The 15,748-nt window shown below is 50.9% G+C and overlaps 1 protein-coding gene across 3 annotated transcripts in view; it reads left to right on the top strand.

The window, feature by feature from the left end:
- Positions 1-13,306, top strand: part of PHGDH (phosphoglycerate dehydrogenase) — a 31,394-nt gene extending 18,088 nt beyond the window's left edge. For 2 of the 3 annotated variants that reach the window (XM_033200142.1, XM_033200144.1), the window contains exons 6-12: positions 5,360-5,492; positions 6,021-6,169; positions 7,811-7,963; positions 9,476-9,608; positions 10,850-10,980; positions 11,889-12,126; positions 12,970-13,306. In XM_033200142.1, the coding sequence (XP_033056033.1) occupies positions 5,360-5,492; positions 6,021-6,169; positions 7,811-7,963; positions 9,476-9,608; positions 10,850-10,980; positions 11,889-12,126; positions 12,970-13,124 (1,092 nt within the window). In that variant the 3' untranslated portion in view covers positions 13,125-13,306. The remainder of the gene's footprint in view (positions 1-5,359; positions 5,493-6,020; positions 6,170-7,810; positions 7,964-9,475; positions 9,609-10,849; positions 10,981-11,888; positions 12,127-12,969) is intronic. The other variant, XM_033200143.1, reaches the window with a different exon arrangement.
- Positions 13,307-15,748: the final 2,442 nt, after the last annotated feature.

The raw sequence follows: 15,748 nt of genomic DNA, 5'->3' as shown, positions 1-15,748 counted from the left end.
CAAAGAGCACTCCCTCCTCCATCCTCTTTTGTAAGGGATCAAGGGTCAAGGTTTAGCCCATGGAGAATATTGATCTAAAAGGCAGAGGTCAGGGGTTAAGTAAACCTAAGAGCACTCATAGCCAAATGGGTGAGCATTTCATTGATGAAGCAGTAACTTGGAGACAGGCTCCAAACCAGTGGCCGTTCCAAGGCTCCTGCTCCCTTCCCCAGGGGGTCCTCTTCCCCATGACTCCCCTTCCCAGGCCTTCCTTCTCCGTGGCACCACTACACATCAAATTCCTGGCTCAGCAACATTCTTCATCATGGAGACTTCGGCAGTGACTTAAACCAAATGAAAAGCCCCACCTCATTCCTAAATGATTGAGGTGATAGGTAAGCTTGTCTCTCCATCTGGCACTGCCCAGCTCTCTACCCTGGGCTGCTTCCGAGAGGTGCAGGAGTATCTGGGACCTTGAGCATCAGTGTCAGGAAATGTCTGACACCTCTCGGGCATGTGTTTGATTGAAAGAGAGGTCTACGGCCTGCTTATTTCAGTGTTAACCTGTGCCTCAGGGCAGGTCACCCATTGAATGTTTAATTCCCATTCCCAGCACGGTATGGAGGGTGCCGGTGCCTTCACTTTGCATTTCTTCTGTCCAGATGTCTCTGAAGGGTCATTCTTAACTGTCTTGCTTCCAGAACATGCTCTTTGTAAAGCCCTGAAACATGGCTGGGATCATTCTGCCTCCCACCTCAGCCCCTCCGGGCTGCCTGGACCTCGTCATTCCAGAGGGTCTAAGTGGCCTCTCCTCATGCTCAGCTGCTTACCTCGACCACGTCATTATCATACTTTTGAGTCTGGATGAATTTTGTCTCAGGGCGGAGAGCTCACCAGTCCTAGTGGTCTTGGAGAACAAGATTTTCTAAAAGGAAAGGAAGATTCTTGAACATATTGTGAAAGAGATGTATAAGCATCCAAACAGGAAAAGAGGATAAGTGTTTATTAAACACAAGTTATTTCAAACTAACCTCATTCTGCCTTTGGAAACCATTATTAAACTGGTAAAGTATGGAAATCCGTAGGTGTCATATACCTAGACTATTTAAAATTATATTTTAATCATGTAATAAAGGAATGCATTCTCATATAAATTAAAACATAGACAAGGCTATACTTGATTACCACCTGAACGGTGAACATCAGTTTAGCATGTCATCCCAGACTTTTCTATGCATTTGCACAGAATGCATACAGTTCCATGCCTGTGGAAGGATCCTATGGCTGCAAAGAGTAGAATATTGTTTAGTGATGTTTGGAAAAAACATGTTTATCTCAGAACAACTAAGTCTAGCATATTTTTAAACAGTTGTGTGGAATTTTGTTGCACAGATAAATTGCTTTTTATTTGGCCAGTCTCTCAATCATGGGCATTTAGATTGTTTATAGATGTGGACTTCGGTAAAACATCTTTCATGATTCCCTCAGGGTTCAGATGGAGCCCCTTGAGCTTGGTGCTATTGAAGGGATTAGTGCTTGGTGCTTTGTGGAGTGGGCCACCTCAGTTTGGAAGGAGATTGTATGTGATAGTGCCAGGCTCTGTCTTGCCCACCATTCTCATCAACAGCCTGAACCATGTGTCATTTGTGGATGGCAGGAAGCAAGGAGAGGTAGTTAATACTTCAAGGATGTAGACTCAGGTTCGAAAAGACCTGTGAAGGCTACAATGCGTGGGCACTCTCACAGGAAATTTAGCTAGATTGCACTTCTGCACCCTACTTGTGGGTCCAAAAAGCAGCTAGACAAGTTTTAGGTGTAGAAGCACTTGTTAAAATCTTTTCTAGGGGAGCAGGACTTTGGTTTACAAAAGAGCAGTGTGGTTATCAGTGGCATAGCTGATAGAAAAGGTAACCTGACGTTTGGCAGCATTAAAAGAAGTATGGCTCCCGGAGCAAGGGAAGTGCCATTCCTCACGCTCTGGCCTGATCAGCCTGCAGCCTGCTTGTGGTCTGAGTCATACAGGTCTTACGCTCTATACTGTTCTGTCTGCGTGAGACTTTTTCTCAGTAGTGTTGCTGAATAACAGGTTGTGACCTCAGAGACGCAACTCATTCATGCTGGTGTGTTCCTTAGAATGTGTTAAGAGGCACAAACCAATCAAGAAGCAAGCCTTGTGCTTTCTTATCAAGGTGTTTGGAGAGGGAACAGACAAGCATCTCTTAACAGTTTCTTTGTAGCCAGCATTGTGATGAATCCAGCTTTAGCCCAGAGGGATGGATGTTGAACCTGAGGCACCAGTTATCACAGATTCTTTCAGGTCCAGCTAATGTTTGCTGAGGTCTGCTGTGTGAGTTCCTGTGCTTGAAATGACTCTGCGGGGTCAGAATTATTATCCCAGGGTTATAGATAAAGAAACTGAGGCCCATGAAGGTTCTATGATATGCTGAAGATAAGCGACTACTAACTGGTGAATTCTGGCTCAGCCTTCCAGGCTGGCATTCTTTGCCCAGTACCACTTGACTTTATTCTTGATCCATTGTAGGTAAACAGTCCCTGTGCCATGCCAGTATGCTTAGCTATTCCAAGGACAGACACTCTTCAGGATAGGCAGCTCCCATCTCAGTGTGTTACCTGGAATGCTTACTGCCCAGAGCAGTGATTCTCAAACTCAGAGCCTCAGGTTCTGGCAAGGTGCCTTCAGGACACAGGTGGGAGCAAGGAGGGGCCCAGAGAGACAGCAGGTGGTGGCCCTTTGAGCCTTCACCTCTGCAGCTTTGAATTGACCTGTTGTTATATTTGGGTCTCTGTTGAAGATTTTGTTGCCCTGATAGGGAGAGTTCCCATGCTAAACTAAACATTCAGCTATGGGGCAGAGACAGCAGGTGACGGCGAGGGTTCTTCTTCAGAGCCTCTTTAACTGGGAGGCCTCCTTGCTCTCCTCTTTGCTCTGCTAAGCCAGCAAGGCCCTGCAGCCAGCATACCAGCCTCTCCGGGCTGCCTTCTGTGGCCTCAGGCAGGTAGGAGCCACCAGCTGCCCTGGAGTCCTGCTTAGAATGTGAGGGTTCCTCTGTTGCCCCAACATCAGGAGTCTGGCCTGGGGCTGGGATTGAGGTGAGGGGACTCCTTCGTGTTTCTCCCCAAGGCTTCTCTCCGGGAGTAGTCTTTGAATTGTGTGTACGCAGAGGCGCTCCAATGCCTGTATATTAGGACATCCGGCCCTTTCCAGCACACATCAGGACCCTGGCAGGCACGTGTGTCCTGGGCCTATTGTCGCCCTTTCCATCCCCTCAACATCGTCTCCTAGTGTCAGAACCCCAACCCCCAGCTGAGTTCAGCTCTTCTCTGCCCTGGTTATCTCAAATGGAGAATGAGAGCAGAGGTTTGCTCAGCCAGATTCCTTCCTTGCAGTCATCTGCAGATAAATGAGATACTCTCTGTGAAAGAAGGAAGCTGGGTCAGTGCTTTGCTGACCACTGAGGAAGATGCTCACCTGCTCCTCTCCCCAGCCCCCTCCCTCCAGCCCCAGGCACCTGTCTGTGGAGGAGGTCAGGCTCAGCCCGCAGGGCCCTTCCTCCTGCCAGCCCCCAGGTTGTTCTTGGCTCCTGAGCACGGAGTAGACGTCAGTCAGGCTGGACCTTGTGATCTCTATTGGTGCTCCCTTCCTCTCCCCACTCCATATGAGAAAAAAAAAAATACATCTGGATTAGAGATGAACAGGGCCATTGTTCAGGCCGGCCTCAGGACCAGCAGACAAAGAAGACTTGTGACAATGATGGCAGGGGATGGCAGGGATCCCGTCTCCTCCCCTGGACACTGTCTCCTCCCACCAGAAATGAGTAGCTTAGAGCTGAGGGGAGCCGCAGTGTCTGAAAAAGACCACCAGCGTTCCGAGCTGGAGGTTCTTCTAGGGCATGGGGGAGGCAGCATCTTTCCGCCAAACCTACCTGATGGTTGGTGTGGGGTCACTTGGCTTTCCTTATTCCACAAGGCTAATGATGAAAAAACGGATCCAGAGGCTTCACCTTAATCATAACCATTTTAGCTTCTGCCTTAGAATTACTGAATTTGAAGTCCTCTTTCCTATTATGTTCTATTTTATTTTATTTTATTTATTTATTTATTTTTTCTGAGACATCTTGTCTGTCACCCAGGCTAGAGTGCAGTGGCTCAATCTTGGCTCACTGCAGCCTCAATCTCCTAGGCCCAAGTGGTCCTCCTGCCTCAGCCTTCTGAGTGGCACAGGTGTGTGCCACCACACTTGGCTAATTTTTTGAATTTTTTGTAGAGGTGGGATCTCACTGTGTTGCCCCAGCTAGTCTCCGACTCCCGGGGTCAAATGATCCTCCTGCCTCAGCCTCCCAAAGTGCTGGGATTATAAGCATGAGCCATAGCACCCAGCTTTCCCATTATGTTCTAAAGTATCTATTCTGTATCCCTAATTTCAAAAGTAATTTATGAATCATGTAGTAGAGAACTTGAAAGCACAGGAAAGCATAACGGAGAAAAATAATTCCACTACCCAGAGACAATGCTGTGTGTTCTTTGTTTTCATCTAATCCTGGGCTCACTCTTTATATTCTCTCTCGGGATTAAGGGGGATTTCTCTTCAAATAATTCCCAGTGATTGCACGTGAGAGTAAGGGATGGCTGCCATGATCCGCCCAGCCCCTTCATTTAGGATGGACGACCCAGGTCCAGGGGAACTGACCTGTACCTTTCCACACAGTGGGCAGTGACTGGGGGAGGACACAGGCCAGGCTTCCTGGTTTAGAGGGCATGCAGTCTCACTCCCGCTCCGGGTCCTGCCTTGTACCACTGTTGCCCTCCTCCTTCGCCTCTGCTCACTTTGTTTTAGTACCTGATGCACCTGTCTGTTTTCTGGACTGGACCCTCCAGCTGCAGCTGCCATTTCTCCTCCCTTTCCTGGCTGTCCGCTCCCCACATGACTGCCCTCCCTCCCTCAGGGCTCCCCGATTTCTAAGGACTTCCAAGCTCCAACTTGTCCAGGCATACATGAGCTATTGTTGCATCTGTGTGTGGTCAGAGCATGGAGGCAGACGCACCTTCTTTTGAGCTCTGGTTGTGCCCCTCCTCATTGTGGAAGCCCTGCTTACCTCAGCTCTCAAGCAGACAAGAACAGTCCCAGCATCATTGTGTTGTCATGAGAATTAATTAAGCTGAGCATGGTACTTAGTATATGGCAGATGGTGCTTAGTATATGGAGCATGGTACTTAGTGTATGGTCAATTAACTGGAGAATTAATTAAGCTGAGCATGGTACTTAGTATATGGCAAATGCTCAAAAAATGTTTGCCATTCTTAATAATAACACTGCTAATGATTAAGAATGACACTCTCCCTCTCTCTTGCTTCCTACTAGACTGTAGGGTATGACCCCATCATTTCCCCAGAGGTCTCGGCCTCCTTTGGTGTTCAGCAGCTGCCCCTGGAGGAGATCTGGCCTCTCTGTGATTTCATCACTGTGCACACTCCTCTCCTGCCCTCCACGACAGGTAGGTGTGTCCTTACATTGTGGATTGGTCACAGAAGCCACAGACCAGTTAACAAATGGGCCCTCCATCTGGGCCTTCTCCAGACAGTGGTAATGAGCTGTGGGGAGAGGTCCACCTGGGTCCTGCAGAGCGTGATGCTTTGTTAGACACCCCTGCATCCGATAGGGGAGAGTAAGCCAGCTAGAAGTGCTTGGGGTCTAGGTGAGCTGGGCACAGGGACGACCAGTGACCCCCATGGATGCTTTCTGCAGCCCCTGCAGGGCTTTCTGATTCCCAGATCCACTGGAAACAGTAATATCTCAAGAATTTCTAAGATGTTTCTAAACTGAGTCTGGCCCAGATCCATAACAGGGACTCCTGCCCCAGAGCATCTGAGGAGGAAGAGATGAGAGCAAAGAAGCTGCCATCCTGCAGGAGAGAGGCTCCGAGAAAGAGCTGGCTCGAGGAAAGGGAAGACCTCTGGAAGCCAGGGATGAGCGTGGGGACCCTGGTGCTGCCCCAGCAGGAAGATGCTTCCCTTTCTTCCAGGCTTGCTGAATGACAACACTTTTGCCCAGTGCAAGAAGGGGGTGCGTGTGGTGAACTGTGCCCGTGGAGGGATCGTGGATGAAGGCGCCCTGCTCCGGGCCCTGCAGTCTGGCCAGTGTGCCGGGGCTGCACTGGACGTGTTTACGGAAGTAAGTGCCTGGCAGCCTCAGAGTCAGGAGGAGGGGAGAGATAGGGAGCAGAGAGGCCCATGGCAGGGAAAGCCTGGCATTTTACAGAAGGCCTCTAGCTTATAGTCTCTTTCATCCCTGGTAAACAGGTGAAAGCTGTGTTGCCGAAAACACACCTTTGTGGTTTGAGGAGTTCTTGCGGAGCCTGGTATGGAGGCAGCTATGTGGTTTTCTGCCAAACTCAGGTTTTAAAGCGGACCCAATTCCTGGTTCCAGGCTTCTCAGACTGCTAACATATTGACAAAGATAGAGCCACAAATCAGTTCTGAGGTCGAGGGTCTGGAGCAGGGAGAGAGGGGGCTTTAGCGTATAGTTAAGGGACACTGATGGATATGCAGTCCCATTGCCAAGATGTCCTTTTCAGTGTCCATGGGCACTCCTTTTTCCTTCTTCTCTTCCTGGGTGGACAGAAGCCCGAGGATACTGGCAGTATTCCCCCAGGGTCCTCAAGGTGGGCTGCTCTCCCAGCGGGAGCAGAGGCTCAGCCTCACACCGGATCCAATAGGGAAGAGTGCATTTGCACTTGAATCCTGTTGGCTCCTCTCCTGAAAGATCCTGCCCCCAACATTGGATCTTCCCTCAGTAAGGAATGGGAAAGGGCATGGACTTTGGATTAGGTAGTTGTGGTTTGCAGGTTACTAGCTGTGTGTCCTTGGAAGGTCACTGGCCCTCTCTGAGCCTCTGTAGCCCTCATTGTGTACTCCCAGCCCAGGGCACACAGTGCCTTTTGGTTTGTAACCTTGGTCATCTTTCTCAACTCTTAGATCATAAGCTCCCTGAAGGCAGGGCAAGCCTTGTCCATCTTTGTATCACCATCCTCCCTAATATAGCATCTTCTCCTGTTCTCTTCAGCATCCTTGTACCATTTGCTGGTGGTACAGGACTCACAGGGTTACATGGTTACATGTGGCCAGGACTCACAGGTTTAAATGGTCAAAATTCAATGGGACCAACAGAGCCCTGAGGAGAATGGCCAGAAGATGCCTAAATAACATTCCCAAGGGCAATCTTCTCAGTGAGCAGAAGGGTGGAAAAGACCCTGGGGAGAGGGGGGTGGAAGTGCCACAGTTGGACAACCTGTTCTGATGACAGCCAAGATGCAGTTACCTGCGTAGAGTGTCTTGGAAGAGCAGGACACTGTGCTAAAAGTCCAGCAACGCACATCGACAGCAAGTGCTGCATGGATGCAGGGGGGTGAGTTTCAGGGAAAAGCCCAGTAACAACAACAGTAGCTCCCATTGGTTGACAACCTCCCATGTTAAACGTGCATCATCCCCACAGTAATGTTATGAGGGAGATAGGGTCAACCCATTTCACAGATAAAGAAGCTGAAGCTTAGATCAAGGTTCACCCCCAAGGCACCCAGGTGGTTAAGTGGTGAAGGTGAGATTTGAATCTGGTTCACACTTTCTGTTCTGTCCACTCTGCTGAGATGGAACATTCATGAGGAAACCCATTACTGAGTCCAGTGACCACCCTGACAAAACAGAAGTGGAAGGCACCAGCACTCCTGACTGCCTTCCCTCCAGCCTTCCCTGGGGTGGTCCAAGAGGGTGTGACAAGTCTGTGGCAGCCAGCCTAGAGGTATCTCTTTCTGGGCAGGAGCCACCACGGGACCGGGCCTTGGTGGACCATGAGAATGTCATCAGCTGTCCCCACCTGGGTGCCAGCACCAAGGAGGCGCAGAGCCGCTGTGGGGAGGAGATAGCTGTGCAGTTGGTGGACATGGTGAAGGGGAAGTCTCTCACGGGGGTTGTAAGTATCACCACCTGGGGCTGGGGGCCAGGAGTCAGAGGCAGGAGAGGAAGGACAGCATCTTGTAGGGGCGGGTAGCAGCGTGGGTGAACAGATTCAGCCCTGGGAGCTAAAGATAAGGGAAATCTGCTTGAGTCAGCACTCTCCGCAGTGGGTGGGCGGGAGCCTCCCCTCTCCAGCCTTGATAGCAGAGGCCTTGGCAGCAGAGAGCCCGGCTCAGGCCTGTTATATCGTAGTCTTGCTGCAGAGATTGTGGCCCTTCCCAGGCCCAGCCTCTAGAGAAAGGCTCCTTTGTTCTCCACATGCCTTGGGAATGAAGGAGTGCTGTTTGGGTGCCAGCTGGACGCAGCAGGTGGGGATGTGGCTCGGGGGATGGCCTGTGTAGAAAATTTGCACCCTGTAAGCTCCTCAGACCCTGCCTTGACAGCCTGCCCTTCCTACTCCCAAATGAACCCTCCATGCTGGCTGACCCCCTTGTTTTCCCCAAATCATGGCATAAGATGTCTTTGCTTCCGTCAAGCCTTTCCTGGCATGTGCGTCTCCTACGAGCTTAACCTGACCTACACTTCAAGTCCTGTCTCATTCATTCAGTCTGTGGATATTCCTTAAGTTTCACTGGGTACCAGACGTTGTCATAGCTCTTGGGAGACACAGGTGCATGAGGGAGGCATAGCTGTCCTTCCAGGGGCTTGCTGCTTCCTTTTGAAGTCTTGCTTGGCCTTTCCAGCCCCTTCCCAATTCTGAGAACCACTTTCTTTCTTGTTATTAAGGTTCAGTCCCATGGGGTGTTTGTTTTCTTTTCTTTTATCCTAATCTTCCTACTTAACCTAAATTCTAAGTTCCCTGAGGACAGGAAAACATGACGCAAGCCTCTCTGCAGCTTGTGTGGGTGGGCCCAGGCCATGGAGTCAAAGAATCAGGGAAATGGGCTCGGTGTTCTCAGCTGTCTTGGCTGACCCTCAGCTGGGCAATTTTTGCCGGTGAGGACAGCACTGTGGCAGGAGAGGCGGGGATTTTGGTTCTGCTCTCCCACCTCTGGATTGAGAGCCCAGCGCTCCAGGCCTCTCTGCCCCGCCCAGCCCTCCAGGCCTCTCTGCCCCCTCCATCCTGAGGAAGCCTACACAGCAGAGAGGACAGAGGATGCAGACAGGTCAGCGTCTTTGCTGACCTCCTCGCATGCTGCTGGTCCTAGCCCTGCTGACTTCCATGGATTTCCCCCCCCGCCCCACCACTTCCATGGAGGGGGCTGGGGTGGACACAGTTCGGCAAAAGGAACAATTTTGAGTGGTTGTGGCCTTCTGTGTCCATTGCTGGCTCTCCAGCTCTCCTCATCTGTAGGAACAAGTCCTTGTCCTGTTGTTAGTGACTGGTGGAAGTTGTCACCCACCAGGCACCAAGCATGAGTGACCCTAGACTGTCTTTCTTGTGGAGCTGGGTCTTGGCAGCCAGATCTTGATTCAGGCTCTGCAATGCCTCTTCCAGACCACAGTCCCGCTCCTCCATCCTCTGCAGGTTAATGCCCAGGCGCTTACCAGTGCCTTCTCTCCACACACCAAGCCTTGGATTGGTCTGGCAGAAGCTCTGGGGACACTGATGCGAGCCTGGGCTGGGTCCCCCAAAGGGACCATCCAGGTGATAACACAGGGTGAGCTGGGGACCTTGCAGAAGGAGAGGGAGGAGGGGATGAGGGGGTGTGAGATCTGCCCTGCTGGATGTATCTGCTACAGGACACAGGGTTAGTGAGGGGCAGTAGGGGTGGCTTAGACCCTGAGTATAGCTCCCTTACTACTGGTGAGAGGGTGGTAAAGGGAGGGGTAGAAAAAGTCATTGGAAAGATGTACTGAATATTCAAAAATCATGTTTATGTAGCATTTTTAAGACGTAGATATTTTGGGTACAAGAGAGACCTCTACAAGAGATAGAGTTTCGTGTGAGAGGGCGTAGGATAGCTGGAGGGAGGCTCCCATTAAGCAACAGTATGCTGGATTCTGATTTTGGGCCCTGTCTCTTGCCTGCTGTGTGACTCTCCCTTCTGAGGCTTGGATTCTTCAGTTGTAAAGTGAGAGTTAGGGGCAGATGAACCAGGAGGCGGGAGGACACTTTGTGCTCTGTGACTAACCAAGGTGGTCCCTTGGGCCGTCTGACAGCCCTTGAGGGTGTTTGCTCAGCTGTGGAGTGGGAATGAGAGCAGTGCCCTCTGTCCTCCTCTCGGGCTGCTGAGCAGGCTGTGGTCACCTTTGCAGTGGATCCAGTACTGTGCGGATGTGGTTGAGTGACCAAGGAGGGCTCCAGTTTCCTTAGCCCTGTAGAGGTGTATCTTCCCCCATGGACTGTGGGGCGTCTCACTCTTGGAGAGACATTGCAGGGTGAGGGCAGCTAAACCCCAGGCATTGACAATACCAGGGAAGGGCAGAGCCAGGGGGTCCCCACTGGCTTGGGTGTCCGAGCCCTGAAGGAAACAAGGCAGGGAGCTGGGCAGCAGTTGCTTCGGTTGCTTCTTTCTGCTTCGATTTTCTGAGGCTGGCAAGGCTCTGAGTGTCAGGGAGGGGTAAGAGTAGGGAATTTTCCAGTGTCCCCTGGGAGGATAATAGGTAGGCCAGGATGGCCAAGCCAGGTGCAGGGTTGGGGAGCGGAGTGGAGTTGGACTGAGTTTTGGAGAGGAGTTTCTCAGGGTGGTGAAAACATCCTGGGTTTCCTGGCTTGGGCCCAGATTATGCCTCCTTTGAGCCCACTGAAGGGCAAGTGGACCTGCCTGGAGCAGGTTGCCCTTGGGGTCCCCAGGGTAGCGAGGAGCCCATCGTCCAGAGCTAGGTGCCAGTGGCTTCCTGCCCCCTCCTGTGGTGCTCAACAAACAGTAACCTCATGGTGGCTTCTCTCTGTCCCCAGGAACATCCCTGAAGAATGCTGGGAACTGCCTAAGCCCTGCAGTCATTGTCGGCCTCCTGAAAGAGGCTTCCAAGCAGGCGGATGTGAATTTGGTTAACGCCAAGCTGCTGGTGAAAGAGGCTGGCCTCGATGTGCGCCCCCCTCCCTGACGCTACCTCCCCATCCCTGTCAGCACTAGTCTTCTCCCCCACATTTCCAGAGCCTGTCTGTTGAGCGGAGGAGGCCTAGGTGCCAGCCTTGCATCGGCCTGTCTACCTGTGAGGGGTAGCTGCAGTTTCTTCATCTGCAAAATGGAGACACTGCCTGGCCCCGAGTGTTGCTAATGGCACTGCTTTGTGTATGAGTGCTGTGGGAATGGAGGCAGTAGCAGCGTCCCCATTTCACAGCCAAAGAAAATGATGAGCCCGTGTGTTTGCCACTGCCCGACATGGCTGCCAGGCCGTGTTTGACTCTGCCTAACTCATGCCGTAGCACCCGGGTTCTTGATTCACTTGCAAGCTCTGGGAGCAAGCAGCATGTCCTACTGCCTCGCACGGCTTCCTATTGGCACCTTCCCCTCTGGTTCCCTGTTTAGATCAAAGTCTGTTTCAAAGCCTGTTGCTCAGCCAGTGGGAGCTGGCAGAAGGGATAGGCAGTAAAACTTCCATGTCCTCACCCGTCTGCTCCACTCTACTCCTGCCTGCCAGTCATGCCACTGATGCTATGCAGGAAGCTGTGTCGGAGCCGGAGGGGCCAGAGTGGAGTCTCCTCATAGCCCTGCCTCCCTCCTTTTCTTTCCTCCCTATATCCCTCCAAGCCTTCATCCGTGCCTGGCAGATCTCTTTGCCCGCTCTTTAAGGAGATCATTGGCTGTTCCAGGAAGCTGATGTCAAAGGGCACACAGCTTGGCCCATTTGCCCTCTCCCTTCTGGTCCTGAATTACTGAGCACATTATCCATGCTGGAGCCCTACATCCTACCAATAGGTGATTCGGCCAAGAGAGGAGGGTGGGCGTGGTGCAGCCAGGAGGAGTAACTGTCACCTTGCCTTCTCCACACAGGTCACCACCTCTCACAGCCCTGCTGCACCAGGGGAGCAAGGCTTCGGGGAATGCCTCCTGGCCGTGGCCCTGGCAGGCGCCCCTTACCAGGCTGTGGGCTTGGTCCAGGGCACTACACCTGTACTGCAGGGGCTCAATGGAGCTGTCTTCAGGCCAGAAGTGCCTCTCCGCAGGGGTCTGCCCCTGCTCCTATTCCGAACTCAGACCTCTGACCCTGCAATGCTGCCTACCATGATTGGTGAGGAGGGCCTTGTAGGGCTGGCTGGTGTCTTTGAGGCTGGGGTGGAGTCTGCCCTGGAATTGGATCCTACCCACCTTCCTTTAGCCCCTCTTCGTGCCCCAGGGTGTCTCTGGATCTGTACCATACAGGGAGTTTGTCATGCCAGTTTCCAGAACATTCAGGGAGTGGATACTCAGTTCAAAGAGGGAAAGTGCCTTATCCAGGGTCATAGAGCAGCATGGCAGGGGTGGGGCCAGAGACTCTATTCCTGACCAGTTGTGGGTTCCCAGCTCGCCGTGTTAAGCACACTGGACCTGCCTATGGAGCCATAGCCCAGGAGTTCAGGGACATTGAGAGCAGGTTTCTTACTCCTGCCTGCTGGCCCCATGGCCGTCCCTGGTGGCCAGCCCAGCTGCAGCAAAGCCTACAAAGCTTCTAGCCATGGTGGGCATCTCGGACCTGCCCCATTCTGCGGGGACTTGGGCTGCTAGGCGTTTTGGAGCACATCCATGTTTGGCGGAGGGTGTGCCTTCAAACCCTGAAGGGCCTAATTTCACTATTCTTGCTGGCTGCCCAAGGGAACTTTCCTGCTTTTCTCCCTTGCTGTTGGCTGGCTAAAACTGGCAATCAGAAAGTCAAGAGCTACAGCTGATGGTCACGGTGTTCCCAGAGAGTCAGGAATATCCACGGAAGCTGGGCAGATGCCCTCTTGCTGTCCCATCTCAGCTCTTTGACTCTGAGACCACTGTCCCCTCATTGCACCTTTGATCACAGAAGCTTAGAACTTCTGACTCTGTTCCCAGTCCCTCGCTCCTTTTTCCCCTATGCCCTGTGCCATCCAGGAGTTTCTTCTATTTCCAGGCCTCCTGGCAGAGGCAGGCGTGCGGCTGCTGTCCTACCAGACATCACTGGTGTCAGATGGGGAGACCTGGCATGTCATGGGCATCTCCTCCTTGCTGCCCAGCCTGGAAGCTTGGAAGCCGCACGTGACCGAGGCCTTCCAGTTCCACTTCTAACCTTGGGGCTGACTCACTGGTCCCCACCTCTGGGGCTTTTCTGAAGAAATCTACCCACTGTGATCAACAGGGAGAGAAGATCCATATTCTTGGGCTGAACACGGGCCTCTGACACTGCTTACACTGCACTCTGACCCTGTGGTACAGCAGTAACTGTCCAATAAAGAGCCAACCCCCAACTCCTCCTGCGTCTTTGTGTGGTCATTATCCTAAAGAGCCACCAGAGGGCGTCCAAAGGCAGAGGTAGGGTTCGGTTTAGACTGGGGGAGGGTAGTGGGTGTGGGGGAAGACTAGGATGGGCAAATGGCTTGGTTGTGAGTTCTTTGAAGATGACCCCTCTCTTGTCTGTCTAAGGCTACTCAGAGGCACTTTTACACAGCTCAATGTATTTCACAGTGCTATGGTATTTCAGATCCCTTCCATCTGGGAATGTACATGCACATTAGTAAGTAAGATACAACACACAAGCCCAGCATTATGTACCAGGCACTGGGCTAGGTGGTGCTTTACTTTAAGAGGAGAATTCAAACCTGACCCTTTTTCCATAGAAGTCTGGTGGGAGGGACAGAGCATGCAGAAGTCACTGGAAGCAGTGAGTGATGCTACAACAGAGGTGTATAGGAAATTCTCTTGAGTCCAGAGGAGGAAGTTATTTGAGCTGAGGATATTGGTGTCTTGGGAGATGTTTAGAAGGATTTCATAAGGGAAAGAAAGCGTAAAATCATGGGAATATGAGAATATTTGGCAAGTTCACAAAGCAAGTTCAGTGTGGGTTGATGAACAGGTCACTTTTTTTTGAAAGATTATTTTCATGAAAAATACAGCTAAACAGCACTCTACCCAAAAGATTCACTTCAGGGAGTGTTTCCCCCCATTTATAAGGGATGATCCATTCTTAGTGTGTGCCCAGTAGTGTCTGTTTCTGAGATTCCTGGCCTGGCTAAGAAAGCTTGACATGGAGCAGCTGCTTGGCACTGGCAGGGGTGAGTCCAGCACTCTGGCCTCCTTCGTTTTGTGATGGAGCTAGGCGTCGGCAAGAACTCCAGCATGAAGGGCTGTGTTAGCGTCTGCAGTGAGCTCAGAGGCGTTGTCCTTGCTGTAGCTAACTTTGAAGGGAATGGGCCTGGGTGTGAATGCCACAGTCAACTTTGGAAGCTGTCTGACCATGAGTTCAGTGTTTAATTCTCCTAAGCCTTTGTTTCCTCACCTGTGGGAGGGCAAATGGTGCCTCTCACAGAACTGCAATGAGAATTTACTGGATTAAACAGTGACTTATGGGAAGTGCCAGGAGCACTTGGTGAACGTTGGTTTCTTCGTCCTATGCTAGTCTGAGAGCAGACAGGCAGGTCTCAATTCCTTACATAGAACCAACCCCATGAACCAAAGAGTTCTCTACCTGACCTCATTACAATTATGTTCAGCCAGATCTAGATACTGGGTGTCCTGACATCAGACAACCCATTCTCTCCAACTGGAAAAATACCTGTGCCTCACATGGTATCTGCCGAGGTCACTTGAGTGCAATGATGGGTAGAAAAACAGGCTGAAATTGATGAAGTTAAAAATTCAGTTAAAAACTGAGCTCATTGTCTAGCCTCTCAGCCTCCTTCCTCATCAGCCCCTAAACAAATCATGCTCTGTGCACTAACGTGGTCGGAACACTACTAGAAACCCAGATTACTTGAGCATCTCAAAATATCTTCCTAGACTGGGTCATGAACGAGGGTATGGGACGATCTCATGGTATCACGTGCCCCATGGCTGTCCACATGACCTCTCCCAAAGTTAAAGGGCAGGAATCATTGTAAAATTCAGCTGGTTTCTTCAGGAACCTCCGTGATATTTTTCATAATAGCTGCATCAATTTATATTCCCATCAACAGTCCGGAAACGTTCTCCTTTTCTCCACATCTTTACCAACACTTGCTATCTCTTGTCTTTTTGGTAATAGCCATCTTAACAGATATGAGGTGGTATCTCACCATGGTTTTGATTTGCATTTCCCTGATGACTAAGTAAATAGGCCAGACACAAAAAGAAAATTATTACATGTACTCACTTATATGTGGAATCAAAAAAAAAAAAGTCACATATATTGACATGGGGACTGGAAAAGCAGTTGAGGGGGGTGTCTAGGGAGATATAGGTCAAAGAATGTAAGGTAGAAAATACGTAGGGTGAGTAAGTCAAAAGATCTAATGTACAACATGAGGACTATAGTTAATAATATTGTATTCTACTGAAGATTTTTCCTAAATTAGTAGATTGCAGCTGCTTTTGCCATGGTGGCAGTGGGAATGGGTAACTTTGTAAAATAATGAACATGTTAATTTGTTCCATTACAGTAACCATTTTACTACATATATGTATCTTACAACATCATGTTCTATCCCTCAAATATATACAATGAAAGTTTTGAAAAATCCAGCTAGTGCTACAGGGAGGGTGCCATGGACTCCCTCGTGCTCTCTGTGGCATGCGGCATCTCTTCACTTCCCCCTTAGAGTAGAAGTTCATTCTTGTGCACACTGGCTGGGAAGCAGAAGGCTGGCTGTGAGCTCAGGGTGGAGGCAGGGCAAAAGCTGGGCCACCGCAGAATCTGCCTCAGCGTGCTGACTCCTGAA

The sequence above is a fragment of the Trachypithecus francoisi genome, unplaced genomic scaffold (genome assembly GCF_009764315.1).
Source record: "Trachypithecus francoisi isolate TF-2019V2 unplaced genomic scaffold, Tfra_2.0 Lachesis_group5, whole genome shotgun sequence".
NCBI lineage: Eukaryota > Metazoa > Chordata > Mammalia > Primates > Cercopithecidae > Trachypithecus > Trachypithecus francoisi.
This window is presented reverse-complemented; position numbering and strand designations above follow the sequence as displayed.